This window comes from Phaethon aethereus, assembly GCF_964289735.1.
Source record: "Phaethon aethereus genome assembly, chromosome: 9".
Lineage (NCBI taxonomy): Eukaryota > Metazoa > Chordata > Aves > Phaethontiformes > Phaethontidae > Phaethon > Phaethon aethereus.
The window spans coordinates 16,680,830-16,696,296 of record NC_138585.1 but is presented as its reverse complement, the minus strand read 5'-3'; the positions used below and the strand labels follow the sequence as shown (position 1 = coordinate 16,696,296).

General features: G+C 43.8%; 1 protein-coding gene across 1 annotated transcript in view; it reads left to right on the top strand.

Annotated features, from left to right (window-relative positions):
- The window catches only part of LPP (LIM domain containing preferred translocation partner in lipoma), a gene marked incomplete at its 3' end in the record, with an annotated part of 202,446 nt that extends 187,230 nt beyond the window's left edge, over positions 1-15,216 (top strand). The window contains exons 7-8 of the mRNA XM_082003461.1: positions 14,579-14,692; positions 14,899-15,216. Coding sequence (XP_081859587.1) covers positions 14,579-14,692; positions 14,899-15,216 — 432 coding nt within the window. The remainder of the gene's footprint in view (positions 1-14,578; positions 14,693-14,898) is intronic.
- Positions 15,217-15,467: the final 251 nt, after the last annotated feature.

Sequence of the window (15,467 nt, the reverse complement as noted above, 5' to 3'; positions counted from 1 at the left end):
AGAAAAACCCAAATAATGTGACTCTTCTTAAAATAACAGTGTTACTTCTGTTGGGTTCATTTTTCTTTCCCATCTTAAAGCCATGGAGTGGCTGGCTGGGGGGAGTGCCAGGGTCTTTTTCTGTGCAATTGCAATTTTCTTCTTTGTCGTCGTCCGTCCCCCCGTGTCCACCCCCCCACCACCACCAAAATTACTGAAGAATATAAGCACATTATGGCAAGTGTTGTGAAGATCAGGAGATACTGATTGAACTGAATCTCCACATACCCTTCTGGGCTTGGGAATGGCATTTCTCCTTAAACATTTCTAGAAATACTACCTGGCTTCCTCAGCATTTCAAGGTTGAATTTGCAACAGTCGATTGCCCAACTGGCATTTGGAGCATGAGAGTAGACTTTAAACTTCTGAAATTATAACATTCACCCAGCATCTAAAAATCTAAGAGAAAAACCATAACCTCGGTAGGTGTCCTGGTGGACGTTGAGGAACAGCTCTCATTTCAGCCTGGAAATTCTCTGCTGTGATCTGAAAAAAATAAGCTCGAACGCTTGCTAGACCGCTCTGGCTTATGCACTCACGTGCACACGTAAGGTGGTGTGGGGTGGTTGTAGAAATGCAGGCTGCAGTATTGAGCAGTGCTCCTTCTACCCCACTGGGCTTTATTACTGGCTACATGTTCCTGGTCTCTTTGGCTTCAGTGTCACATGTGGAAGCAATGGGCTTGATCACTGGTATCAAGAGCGTTCAGTTCAAACTTTTTTTTTTTAAGTTTTGTTGTTTGTCCACGTTTCTCGTCATACCTAGATCTTTTAGAAAAATGAGGAAGGAAACAGAAGCCCCGGGTGGTGGCATTACCTTTACATTTCCATGGGTTAGAGTCCCTCACCATGAACATGACACTTGGGGTGTCTCTCCTTTTTAGCCTCTGCCTCCCTTTGTCCACAAGCAGCTCTCTTACCCGCTTTTTCCATTTGCTCAACGTGCGCTCATCTTTGCAGTAAAGATGGTATCTTGCTTACTTCACAGAGGTATTGTGAGTCTTAGCTAGTAGCTGGAAGAACTTTTCCAGATCTCTAATCAAGTAGTTTTGTGCATCCATAGTATCAGTGGCCTGCCACATGGATATCAAAGAAAATTATTATAATTATTGCTTTTAAAATTATTATGAAATTGTGCCTTACTTTTTCAGTCATATTTAACCATGTAATTTAGAACCACATGATTGCAGGGATTTATCATGAAGAAATGTGTTTGAAGGATAGTTTGTTTGTTTTTAAATATTTTTTCTCCAAAAATGAATTTATTAGTTTTTTGTCTTTTTTTTTTTCCCTCCAGTTTTATTCCTTTAATATGTTTGTGCAAAAGGGCAGCCAGAATTTACATTCATGAGAGACAGAAGATTTTTTTTTGGTCTTGTATGTGGAGCTTTCATTTTCTTTTATGTTCCTTCAGGAAAATTCCTCTCTGCCCGATTACTCATACTTAGAGGTCTTTAAATGCAGGCTGACCAGTAAGGGCTTTTTGTTGTTTAATTTAGTGTGTGGTTTGCGTTGTGTTGGGTTTTTTTTTTTTAATTAACCAGATATCGGGTACTGGGGAGGCATTGCACATCAATGCAGAATATTAATGCTGATTTTCATACAAAAGACAAAATTAGAGTCTTTCCCTGTCTCCAGTGCAGTTTTGTGACTGTTTTGTGTACAACACTAATATTAAGCCAGACTGTAAAGGCAAAATACTCAGAGTGACCTACTTCCATTCACCAGCAAGAATCCTTTGTCAGCTGACTCCTGTTTGTTTGTTCATTTTTAAATGTCGGATTACAGAACGAGCATCTCCTAAAGATGAAAGAAAACAGTGTTTTCATGTGCAGGAAATTTGGGGTTGCAGTAACAGAACATTTTCTTTGTGAATTTGGATGTCATGGTGTTTTAAGCTCCTGCCTGGAGCCTAAATCAATTTGGCCTCTCATCCAGTTCATCTCACTGGTGCTCCTAAAAGGCTGCAGCCCTGCAAAAGCTCATGCAGCATTTTTGGCTGCCTTCCCTTGCTCCCATTTGGTACATATTTGCACAATTTAACTGAGCTTTTCTTTCTGCTGAAGGTCAGATGCAAGCGATACGAAACACTAAACTTTATAAACAAGCAAAGCCATTTCAACCGCAGCATTTTGGACTAAAGTGGATTTTTAGGTGGCACACTGTCTGCTGGCCTTTGGAGGGGGGATCCTGAGACTACATGGGACTGGAACAGGATGCAAAGCCACAAGCCTTGGTTTTTTTAATAAACTACTTACTGTAATCCAGCTACACAGTTTCAGCCTCACACTTCAGAAGAAGCTTCCAGCAGCAATGCACGTACAGCCACTTTCCGTCTTGCAGAAAGTGAAACTTTCTCAACCAGAGTAAATTTAACCTATTGCATAAGATGCTGGAAGGTTTTGGTTTTTTTTTTCTTGGGATTCTTGCTGTAACCTCTATGTGCAGAGGTTGAATAGCTTTTCTTTTTCCCCTCTTTTTTTTTTTTCTTTCTGGACAAGATTAGATGTTGCATATTGATGAGCTAGCATTTCAAAGGTCCGTGGGGCTTTGGAACGTATTAAGAATGTCTGAAGTTTAATATTCACCATGTTTTAAATATTCAGAAGGAAAAATCTGCATAAAAAGGCTTTTGATAAGTACGTTCTAGGAGTTCTTTCTTTCTATCTTATGCAAGTGTTTTGGGGATTGTGGCTGTGCCAGTTTTGTTCCAAAGTGTCTTTTGTTTTAGTGTATCAGGACCATTTTGATCCCATTTGTATGCCCAGTGCTTGTCCTGAAGTCTTTTATGGTTTCTACTGGAACTGTACAGCAGGCAGGTGGATGTGACCAAGGCAAAGGCGCAGCTGAGCATCTTAACTCCTGAGCATCTGGTTGATTGCTATTGCTCCCCTTCTTATCTCAGCTGGGCACGTGCAGCCTCTTTCTGCGCCTGCTTTTCATGTTGGAGGTTGGGATTAGCCCAGCGGTCAGGACTGGCCGAGATCTTTCCGGAAAGGTGCTCCACCCCCGTTGGGATTTGAGGATGGAGAGGGCAAGATCCTGGGTGCAGGAGCAAAGCAAAGTGCCATTCAGGGCATGTCAGATCTCACAGGACAGTTTGCCCTTCCTTGGATGTCCCTCTTTGGTAAGAGTCTCAGCAGTAAGAGAAGAGCTTTTAAGGAGAACTCCTCCTTTGGGGATGCCCTGTTTCCCATGCTGTTGGAAATCTGATTGAAGCTTAAGATGAGGAGGATCAGTTATGGGCTGCAAACCTGCAGCTATTTTACTGTGTTATTAACTCTCTATTTGCCTTACTCCTGACATCCCGTGGAACACACCACGGTGTGCAGGACAGCTTCTTCGGTCCTGCTCACACACAGCCTTGACTTTGTCATGCCAGCCCTTGTTGAATCAGCATCTGGTACTTGTTCTCAGGACCGCTCTCGCTTGGGCCAAGGGTATCTCATGCTCCTGTGCATAAGGTGGTGCTTTCAGGTTTTGGCTTACAAATAATGCAGCCCTTTCAAACTCACCTTTCCACTTTCGCGTATTCCCGACAGAAGTAGGATTTTAAATATTTCATAGTATTCTTCTTTCTTCTTACTTTTTGCCAGATGCCTTGAAAACATTGTCAGCCTACGATCTGGGTGGGGGTTTTCGGGATCGATTTCCTTTCCTTCTTGATTGCATGGTGTAGGTTTGCAATGAAGATTTTTTCCTTTTTTTCTTTTTTTTCTTAGTCTTACAGAACAGATGCCTTCAGTTTATGCAGAGAAAGATTGTCTATGATTAGAGGTAATCCAGGATGGCAGGATTGGACCCCCACAGTGAAAGCTAGAAAAGTGATTGCAAAAGTATTCTGTTTCTCCTTTATTAATTACACAGGAAGTTTCCACCGAAGGCTCATGTAGCACAACTGGCCTATGTAATAAGTAGCAGGGCCTGTAATTACAGTCTGACTTCTGATCCTATCAGTGCTCTGACTTTCTAGGCAGTGCAGTTCTATTTACATCTGTGTCTTTGTCACCTTTTAAATTTTTGATTGGTCGCTAAGGGAAGAAGGGCGCAAGCTGTGAGCCCTGCGGAGGTGCAGCGAGTCTAAATGAGGGAGTCCTCCTCTTCCTTAGGTATCCGCCTGATTTGGGACACAGAACAGAGCACAGGGAACGGGGGGCATTCACAGCAGTGGGCTACATGCCAATGGGGTATCTTTCAAGATCTTGGAGTCTTTGTAGGACTGGAAATTTGAACCTTTTACAGGTCTTAACTAGTGTGCTATCCTAAACTAAGGAGGGAGTTTATATATCAGCATTTCTTTGCTCAGAGCAGTTTCTACAAGACTTGACCTTGCTTTTATGGTTGCCAAGACATCCTTCCGCATATGGCATGAGGAGGGCGATGGCTTTTGGCCACATTGATCTGCATCTTCACATTGATACCAGAACCTGGTATCAATGTGACGCAAGAGTTAACTTGAGTGGAATGGGGAAGGCAGTGATTTGCGCAGGGTTCGGTACCAGGCTGACCAGATCTGAGCAGCAGCGAGCGCAGCCTCAGGCAGATTAGCTCACTGGGGTGTCAATCCTGAGACCTGGCAATGAGTAAATGGGCTCCTTGTGAAAGTGTTTGGTGCTGGTCACTCTGGCAGTAATCTCTTGTCTCTTTGGAAACATGCACTGAAGTTAGGGTAAAACTACAGAATGGTGCCCGCAGTCTTTTTCTCAAGGCATACTCCCAGTGCTAGGTTGGATCAAGAGGAACAAAAGCCATTGCGCAAATACAGGCAAAAAAATATTAACAATTCACTACGGATACTTTTAATGTCCATTAAACTGTTATGCAAATTGTTCCTTTTCTGCAGCTTGCACTGTTATTTAATTATTTTTGGTCTGACTTCTGTTTAAAAGAAAAACCCTTAATTATTTTTTTCCTAACTCTACTTCTAAGAAAGTTGATGCTTTAAAGGAAAAAAAACTTACTTTCAAACATGGATTTTTCAGGCTTCAAAATTAATAATTTCTACACCTGACCCAGTTCCTGCAGCTGCCAAAAATGAAAAGAGAAAGCTATTTAAATTTCTCATAGAACCATTTATCTCTTAAAATATGCCAAGGCAATTTGAGGTGGGGGTGGAGATTCAGCTATTTATCTCAGCAGCTTGATTTTTCTCTTTATGTTTCTAACTGTCAGGGGAAAAAAACTGGTAGGAAGCTATTCTTGGGCTATTATTGATGTATTGTGTTGCCATTATGCAGGATGTCTGCTTTGCTATATACGGAAGGACATTAATAATAGCCATCACCCCTGCCCCCACCCTCGGTTCCTCTTTGGGAAGAAATGGTTTAAACTGGAGCATCTGCCGTGTTCAAATTGCTGCTCCCTCCTCCTCTTCCCCCAATTCATTCCCGAACTAGTTTTGGGAACGGGGCTAAGGGAATAAGGAGACGGGTTATATATGCCATTTTTCTGCCTACTTGTGTAGTTGCTCCAGGCAAGTCATTTCCATGCCATGTACCTGTCTACCCTCTTCCTTCCTGTGTAGTGCCCCTCCTTTCATTTTAAGTTCATCAGTGCAAAAAACCCCTTTCTTGCTGTCTTTTTCTCACAGGGGCTGGCTGGCAGAACGGGCTCAGCAACAGATCTTTAATTTGTTATTACCCAGCATTTCATACCAAGAAACGTTGGTTTCTTCATTATTTCCCATAAGTAGGAAAACGTATTCCTGTTCCCATCCCTCCTACCCCAGGTTTAAAACATTGTTCTGAAACTTTAAAGGGTCTCTCCGCTTGTTTAAAGACTCAGATGCTTGTTTTATTTTTGGAAGCAGGGTGTATGGTGAACAGGAATAGTTTGATGTTTAAAAAATAGCCCCACTTCAGCATTCCCCTGAAGTGCGGGAAGTCCTGTCTCCGCAGGTCTGTGCCAGCAGCGTGACAGCCCAGAGAGCAAAGCTGACTTGAATAGGAAAAAGAAGTGGCTTGCCCCATTTCATCCGTGAGAAGAGAGAGGTGAAAATAATAAACATGGCAAAAAATAAAGGGCATAATTACTCTGATTATTTTTTTTAATGGCTCTTCCTACATCTCATGCTAATTTTGTTCCATAGAAGCTTTGCTTATCTTTGCTTATTCAACATTTCTGATAGTTAGGACCCTGTTCTTTTGCATGGTGCCATTGTTTTTACTTGTCATTTGTTGTGTCCTAGTCTTGCTCTGGTCCCTATATGGTATGGAGGCATTTTGGTTTGGGCACTGAATTAAAACAACGGTGGGAGCTCTGTCTAGGAAAGCTCACCTAGAATTTAGGACCAGAAAATGCAATCAGGATGTTTTCCGGTTATGATACAGTGAGGTTTTCCAAGTAAGAATTCTAGATGGGAGGAATGCCTTCATTTCAGAAAGTGCCTACATTTCAAAATGAAAGGGAGATGGCCATTCTGTGTAGTTTCTTGTTGCTTTTTTTTTGTCTTCCTTGGTGGTGGCCAAGGAGAAAAATGCCACTCTGTGAAGTGTTCCCTAAACTAGAGCCAAAGCCCAGCGCCTCTTCCGCAAATGTTTGCTCCAGCTCGCCACACAGCTGCAGCATGAGAGCAAGGAAGGACTGCTAACGGAGCGAGGTCCACCTCATCCTCTCCATAGTCAGAGCTGTGAGTCGGTGTCCATCCTAGGGCTTGATCCTGCCTTCCTAGTGCAAGTATTTTGCCAGAAACAGGTGTTTTCTCTCTGCCATTACCTGTGGGATTTTGTGCAATGGTTAGGATTTGCAGGGAGGGAAGAGAAGATCCTGTTCCAATTAGGCTGCCTTTGTGCTGATGTTTCATTCAGGGCTGTATGAGATAAGAGCAGTTTGCACTGAAGTGCACAGCCGGAGGTTGTGGTTTGCGTTTGAACTATGTTGAGATGGTACCCACTGAAAATACAGAACTGGGGCACTTTTTTACATCTGCCAGTGCTTTACTGACAGCTCTGTATGTGTTGGAAACCCATTTTGGTTTGGCAAATGGACATTTTCTGCTTTGTCCCCTGAGCCTGCTCTAGTTCTTTGCTTTATCCACCTAAAAAGTAGTATTTCTAATGTGCCTAATGCCTATGTAGCTGAGCACCTGACAAGAATCTAAGCAGAACAACCAGCAAGGTGAAGAGTAGGCTATTCACTGAGCCGCCTTTACAAAAAGTATATTCCGCTTTCTTCACTATGTGCCTTTTTGAAGACTTGCAGTGCTTCTTTATGTGCAGCAGAGAAATAGCCCTAGTGCCAAGCAGGGATGGGAACTATGAGAATGATGTGGAACAGAAGAAAGAGGTTAATTCTGAGCAGCTGTTCTCTGTTGGGGTAAGCAAGGCAATGGCTTTATCCCATCAGCACTGCTTGTCATCTTGTTTAACATACCTCATTGTCTGGTAGGCAACTGTTCAGTAGTGGAGGTACTTGGGTGTATCTCTTCAAACGTCTCTGTCTTATCAGAACTCCAGAGTCATTCATATTTGGAGATTTTATTCACTTAATATTGTCTCTTATAAGCTCTCCTTTATTCTTTTTTATATAGTGTTAGAAGAGAAAATTTGAAAGCTGGGTGTTTGATTGGTGCTACTGTATTAAAAAGGCTTATATGCTCTCACTTTCAAACCCCAAAATCCTGTCTTAGGAAACTTTTCCCTGCTGTGGTCAGAGAGGAAATGCAAGGTTTGTTGGAAACGTAGCAAAGGGAAAGGTTTGATGTTCTGATGCTCAGTACTGTACCACTGTGACCTCCTTTGCTGTCCCTCTGTAGAGTGAGGATTGAGTATTGGTAGAGGTATGGGTGAAGCAAAGTTATGCTTGGAGTTTCTCATGATCTTGCGAGACAGGATCTGCCTTGGTGAGACTTCAACTTCCTTAAGGGTCCTATAATTTCCCATGACACGGCTTGTGTTTTGGACCATCAGAGAGACCGGAGGGCAGCCTCCGGTGCCTTCGCTGCAGTTAGTCAAATGAGAGACCCAGGAGTACTAATTCTGCCGTTGGTAATGGCACGTCCCAGCTCAGAACAAACAGCAGAGGTTTGTTGTGTTTCAGAGCCTAATCTCTCACACTGGCTATACCTGTGGGCTAATACAAGGGGGTCTGAACCACACATGGGTCATTCCAGAGGGATTCCTCTTGGCTACAGGCCCCATGGCAAACCCCCCAAGGGCTGGGAGATTGGCTTAGCTCTTCCAAACTGCAAGGAGGGAGAGCCCCCAGGAACGTGTTTGTCCTATGTAGCTGCTATGCTTTGGCCTATCCCTGCCAGCTGTAGACTTGTCTGCTCTAGGGTTCACCGGTGATGATGTTTATTGGATGTGCAGTAATTCATAGTGCATGACTAGGCCAGGTTTGAGGTGGTATTTCAGCTTTATGCTAGCTCTTGGATTAGCCCTTGAGATAAAGAAGGTTTTGCATTGTTGCCTTTGTTGCAGTTGGGAGGGGAGCATGACTGACCCCACTTCTCCTTGACCTGTGCCAGCAGACAGAGGCTCTCAGTGGTATGGGAAGCATCTTCCTTTTAAATGTGAATCACTAGCCTAGGTATCTGGGCAAGAAAGGGGCACAAGGAGGCATTCCCTATACAAGGGATGCCTTCTGCTGCACGCTCCATGCCCTCAGATCCTAATGAAGTAACATTACTTGAGCTTTTAGGACTGGTCTCCTATCTGTCAGAGCTTGGGGGTACCAGAGTTCTACCCCTTGCTGAGCACAAGCACTACCCAAGTCTGTGAGGGACCCAATCCTGCTGCCATTGGAGTTTTCCCGAATCCTGTGAGTTGCTGAGTGCACCTCCTGTGAGCTGCTGAGGGAGCCTCCCATGTCACTGAAACCATCAGGCCACTTGCCTCCTTCATTGACTACTTCCACAGGGCTTTGAGGGCACTCAGGGAATGCAATCAGCACCTTACAGGATCGGTCTGCTAGGTAATATATGAAGTTTTTTCTCTGGTAACTTGAGTGCATGAATTGAAACCCATTTATTCCAGTTGGTTCTGAGGACAGATGCAGCATATACACATTTTCTATATTTATAAATATATATAGGTATATATATTTTGTTCTCAGCTAGTTACCTCTTCTAAACTGCAATTTTCAGAGCAACCGGCATATATTTTTTATTCAACACGTAAAATGACTTTTTACAGTAAGAGAATGAAAGCTGTTTTAAGCATGTGTTTTCTGTATTTTTATTACGCATTATCCAATTATATTGAGATGTATTTTCCTTTTTGCTCTGCTCTTTCAGTTGTTATCCTTTTTATCAGTTATGCTTTTCTAATGTTTTGTAAGGGAAAAATAAATATGCAAAATCACCAGATGCCTTTTTTCTTTGCAGAAGAAGTATCACAAATGCTTTTTTATTACATTTTACCAATCCAATAAACTCCTTATAAATTTCATTTTTGTTTGCTAGTGTGTGAAATTATTTTTTCAAGTCGAATGGTATTTACTTTCTCCTAACCTCCACCTGCAATTGTGCTTCTTATCCTCCATTTTTCTCGTTTGGGTTCAAAATTTCACTGTGTGGCTCCTCAACATACTTAATTCAAGAGCCTCTTTCACTGTTGGGTGAAACAAGGATGCTAGAAATATGTCACAAGAGAGGCTACCCCTGGCTTGTACTGGCCATCTCTTGATTAATTTTGTGCTGTTCATAGAAATGTGTGCCTTTGCAGTAGAGAGCACTCCATTCCTAAACCATGAGATAGTCTGCAGAGGTGGGCTATATGTGGAGGTTGCCCACAAGTATTTTCAAATTTGAGTTGCGATCAGGTGACAGCAGAGCCAAGCACCTTGCCTTGCAGCTGACCGGAGGAACATTATTCAAACTGTTATGGAAAGAGTAGAAAGAAGTGTGGTTTGCAAAGCCTATCTCTTCTAGGAAGTTGTTCCTAGGCTGCCATTGCAGTAAATAATCAGGATTGCTCCCGGTCCAGTAAGTAATCTGGATTGCTCCTGATCCAGTCCAGTCTTCCTCAAAAATACCACTGATCACCACACAGCCTGACCTTCACCTCTCCAGTCAGAGAACCTGGCACAGCACCAAATCCTCATCAAATGCCTTCCCCGACTGAAATTTTTCAAGTGATGGCGACTCCAGTGTACCCTGGTAAGCTTTTCCAATGACTGTTTCTTACCTACTAAATATCTGCACCCTGCTTATAGCCTCTGTTTTTCTACCCTCTCTACCCTTGGACCTTTTTATAAAAGCCCTTTGCTCTCAGAAATCTCCTGTGCAGAGCTGCACAGGCTGTCTTCGAGGTGGGATTCATCTTGATGAACTTTAGCATCCTGGAAGACAGCTCTGTTATCCGAGGTGGCCCTCTAGTCCTCTGTAGTCAGTGGAGAAGGTCTGTCGTCTTCAGGTGAGTGTCTGAGACAGGTTAGGTTTGTGTCTTTAAAGGTTAAATAAAATTAATACTGTACTCCATTCATATTCGCGAAAGTAGTTTTCTTAAAACAGTTTTTCATGGAGTTGTAGAAAGATCCCAAGGCACACAATTTCAGCAAAACCCATTCTCCATTTGTCACCCCCAAGAAAATTTTATCTGCTGTCCCCTTGAAGACATCCACAGATGGAGATCCCACAACTTCCCTTGTCAGTCCATTCCATAGTGGCATTGTCTTCACCCTTGAACAGTCCTTCCTATTGTCCAGGCTAAATACTCTTGGCTGCAAATTAAATCTCATACTTCTTCCCATCTCCAATATGAGGGACTTCTTTAGTAGGCTATGTATTGTCAGGGGATGCTTTGTTAGCCATGGAAGGAGGTACAAGCAGCAGCTTCGCTCCCAGCTCCTCCTCCCCTTCCCCTAGGGGCTTTAGGAAGGGCCTGCGTTCTCCCTCGGGAAAGGACAAACTCTGCAACATGTTTCTACAGAACACGGGAGTCTGACAGGCTTTGTCTTGGCAGTAAAGGCAGTGTGATGGTGTAGGCTTTCAAGTCCGTTCAAACTGCTATATAGTTTTTCAAACTCGGTATTATTGCTTCCTTTATAGCACAAGGTATTTTTTCCTAAACTTGTTACGATGGAAAAGTTCCAGGGCTATGTTGTCCACACAGAAATCAAAATGCATTAGCAGGCCAGGGGCCAGAGGCAAGGGCCAAGGGTGGGGGAGCTATTAATTCGATCTTTTGGCACTGCTCTTCTTGCAATCAAAGGCAACGAGAATCCTTTGAAGACAAAGCTCTGGGAGTGAAGTGTATCTAAAAGCCAGCTGCCAAGGCTAGCCGTACCCAGGGTTTAGGGTGGGATGGAGGCGGTGTAGGACTGTTTGGCAGCTCCACAGGTTACTCTTCGTGGTCAAATGAAGAAGCAGCTGTACAGCTGCGTTCTCCTGGCATGTTGAATGTCTCCAACTGTGGCTACTGTAGATTTAACCACCTGGCTTTAAACAAAGATGAGTCTTGTATGCTTATCTTGAAGGTAATCTAGGCTAACTTGCTGTATGACTTCCTGTGTGTCACAAATGGAGTTATTACTGAGCAAGCGTGAGTTTTGCTTTCTAGCCAATTTTGAGAAGATTTCAGAGGCTTTGTAAGCTTCCTCGGGGGTTTTCAAAGCTGGGAAGAAGCTTGGAAAGCTGGGGAATCCCTCCACAGTGCGGGTCTTAACAGGCAGTATTGGTGTTCTGGATGGAGTTAATCTCTTCCATCTCTAATAGTTTGGGAGAGAAGAGTCCAATGCAAGCGAGCTGCAGGGCTCCTTCTGTGATGGACACCTCCAAAGGGCCATTCTTCCAATGTCTCTTAGACACCTTCTTCATGGCAGTCAACTGTTTCTGGAGATGCCTCTCTCACTCCATTAACTGTCAAGGGGCTCTGAAAGACCAGCATAGACCAGACCTCTTGCTTTCAGACAACTGAAATTGGAGAAGATGTATGGACACAGTGAGTGGGCTCTTTCACCACTGTCTGTTCCCCATGAAATAGTAAGTGGCTGCATAACACAGCACCACCTCCCCTGCAAAAACGAGCAGCAAAAGGAGGGAAAAGGAGTTTGGATTGGGCTGTAGGAGAATTGCTGCTGCTGTCGGTGTCATCCATCACAACCTGCCAGGGTCGTGCAAGACTCCTTGGGTGACACAGAGGAGCTTCCTTCCCCAGGGAGCTTTCGGGAGAAAGGCTGGGAGCTCTCTGCCTCTAGTCTGGTGGACCAGATCCAGGCAGTCCGGATAATGGTGAGTCAAAGTGGGGGAAGCCTACACCTCTTTTGGTCCTGATTTCCTGGTTTCTGGAGACAATGTTTTATTGATACTGAATCCACAGCTGAAACCAGCACAATACACAAGGTCAGTCCTGAAGCAGAGCACAGACGTAGCAACTGCTTTCAAAGTGCTAACCGCAGCTCCAGTGTGGTGTCACCAGGAGATGCACATGACACTGCTTTCCACAAGGTAAGGAAAAATAAAGTAGCCCAAATAATTGCATAGCAGAATGCACTGCTTTTTTATCTTGCAATATTGTTGATGTTGGACTGAATCTGCTGTCTTTAAGTATAAATATAAAGACGCTGCTAAATCATCACTATTTCAGCAACTAATTAAGGGGTAATGCTCATGGTGCAGCAGTATATGAGGCAATAAATGGCTTTGGCGGCTGATTAAATGCTGGCACTGAGGCATTTAATTACAGCAAAAGCCAATTACCATGCGTATATTCTGACACCACGGACATTACTCCTGTTATATGACAGAACAAGGAAAGCCAATAAACCATGCTATAGAGACGAATAGTACAGGACTCTCTAGCTTTGCCAAAACCAGCACCCTTCCTCTCCACTGGCTCTGAGATGGGAGCTCAGGCTCCATAGGGAAGGCTTAGAGCAAGGTCACAGAGTGAAAATTCTTCATCATTTATAGGACTCATTTGAGATCTAGAAACAGAGTCAAGTATTGCAGATCCTCCCCGTACTAAGGTGCATTTGACCATTTGTAGAAAATAATATTCCCACACTCAGCTAACAGGTGCATTTAAAGCCTCACCTTATTATATTTAGCGTCAATGGGCAAGTCAGTAGCACCGATGGAAGAGGTTATGCATGGACTTCTTTTTCTTTTGGTTATTGCATTGCAGAAGACATAATCAGTTGCAAAACACCACATGCCATTCTTCAGCTAATTGATTTAAAAGCTGGAGTCTGATTTTCACAGGCTTTCAGCTCTTGCACCATCCGTTTGACTTAACCAGCTCAGCACCTCTTCAAATTAAGCCCTCACTCTTTTTAACCAGAAGTGAATTCTTCTTTTGAAGGAGTTTCCTAGAGAAATTCTCTCTTAGAAAATCCTTGGCACAAAACCTTAGCCAGCCTTGGCATGCAAACCTGCCTCACGCTGGCATTAACAAGCCTCTTATTTAAATGTTGATGAGCTCTTTGCTGCCAGTTAGCAATGGGAAATGCAGTCTGTGTGTTAAACGAGAGCTGGGAATGACTTCCAAATACCAAAATGTTTGTTAAACTCACGGCCCACCTCTTCCCTCCTTGGGGGTGGGAAACTTCCCAGCAAATTGGCCCCATTTTGCACAGAAACTGCCAGGCGGGACCAGACCAAGGATCCCTCTCATTCTGTGGCCCACGTGGGACTGGCGCCAGAATCACGGCTTCCCAGGACACCCCGCCGTACTTCTGGTGTGCCCCAGGGGACCTTTCCCCGACCCCCGTTAATTAGTGGTGGTCTCACGCTTTGAAGGCAGGCTTCCCCCACTGTAGTGTGCATTTGGCATTACTTATTTGCTTCATTTGGCATTACTTATTTGCTTTTAACCTTTACCATTGTACGGTGGGTCTGGTGGCTGTTACCTGTATTGAGAGCTGATGAATCGCACGCCTTAAACCTTTTTGGAGTCACTTGGTTCTCCACAGTGCTTTATAGAAATGCATTCCACAAGCTGATTGTGATATTCTATATACTGTTATATCTCTTTAGCTAGACAGACTCCCCCTAAAATTCAGCCTGAGGCTGTGGGGCCAATTTCTATTTGCTTGCCATCCCATGGAGACCAAATGCCTTGTTGCCTCTAAACCAGGAATATCTCATTATGTGGTGGGGGCTCTTCAGTCCTTGTGGGACTCTTCCCTTTTGCAGTGAGTCTGAGGTGTGTCAAAGGATGAGTTTCAAATAATAAGTGCCAGAAGAGGGAGTCTCCCTGTATCCTCGTGTTACCTTTGCTGCCTTCTGAAATCAACATGTTCCCCAGCCAAGGAACGTGTAAATTCTTTCAGCTATCACTCACTTTTGGATGAATCCCAACAGTGCATATATACAACAGTCAGTTTCCTCGGTGTTTGAATGAACCAGAAAGGCTTTGTCTGCTATAGATGGGAGCTTTCAATCCCATTTATGGCACATTATATCAGTCTGAAATAGCATCTATGAGGTCCTTAAACTGAAACACCATCAGATTTACAGCCACCGCAGAAGAGTTAGCAGGCTGGCTCCAGAGAGCTATGAGCAGTAACCATATTCTCTTGAAATATTTGCTTTCTTTGCAAAGTTGACCTGAGGAAGAATGTGTTGTTCGTTTGAAGATCTCTGTTCATTTATTCAGAGAACATCTTCATTGACAGCCACTGTAAAGAGAAGAGCTTCAGAGCTGAGAGCCAAAGACATTCTTCTTGTCGTTGCAGAGCTAGTGACTAGCTCAGACAGGGAGCTTCCCCTGGTACGTCCACACATCTGCAAGGTAGAACATGGGGGATTTGAGTTGTTCAGCATCATGGGATGAGCAAGCCAATTCAATGAAGCACAACCTTCCACTCTAACCTCTGCCCAGAGGATGACCGGGACCTTGACTGAAACTCGGCAGACAGAACAGCAAATGCATGCACTGACATGTTCTCATTTTTTAATGTCTCTGCTGCCTTGAAGAGCACTTCAAATACCTTCGCAAGGCTGCAACAGCAGGGTCAAAATGGGATGTACCAAAAATCTCCCCCGGGAGCCTACTTTTGGGTCACTTCCAGTCTGTTGGTCACCTGTGCTCTAATGCAGGCCAAACCTAAGGGAGTTATCCCACCTGCCATCCTCACGGGGAACAGCCGAGGGAATGGCTGTTTGTTGTCAGTTGTCCTGGGAAAGTACATGAAGCCAACTGAGATTGGGGAAGTTTTGCTTGATGCTGTGCAGACATGGCCAGTGACAGCCCATGCTTCAGATGCTCCCAGTCGAAGTAGGCAGGACACATGAAGAGCAGGCAGCACTGCCAACTTGAGCTGCCAGAGCCCTGTGTTTATGTGAAATTCTTGGCTTTCATTTAAAATAATAATAATCATAATAAAAAAATCTGACCCGCTCAGTTGGAAATATGATCCCTAAAGAGTCAGAAACCACAAGGCCATTCAAAAAAGGCCCATAATTCATATGTGTATGCTTATAGCTCTTGATTTTTAAGCCAAAATCATGGTGTTTGGAGGCCCAACTCAAGACTTATGAATTCC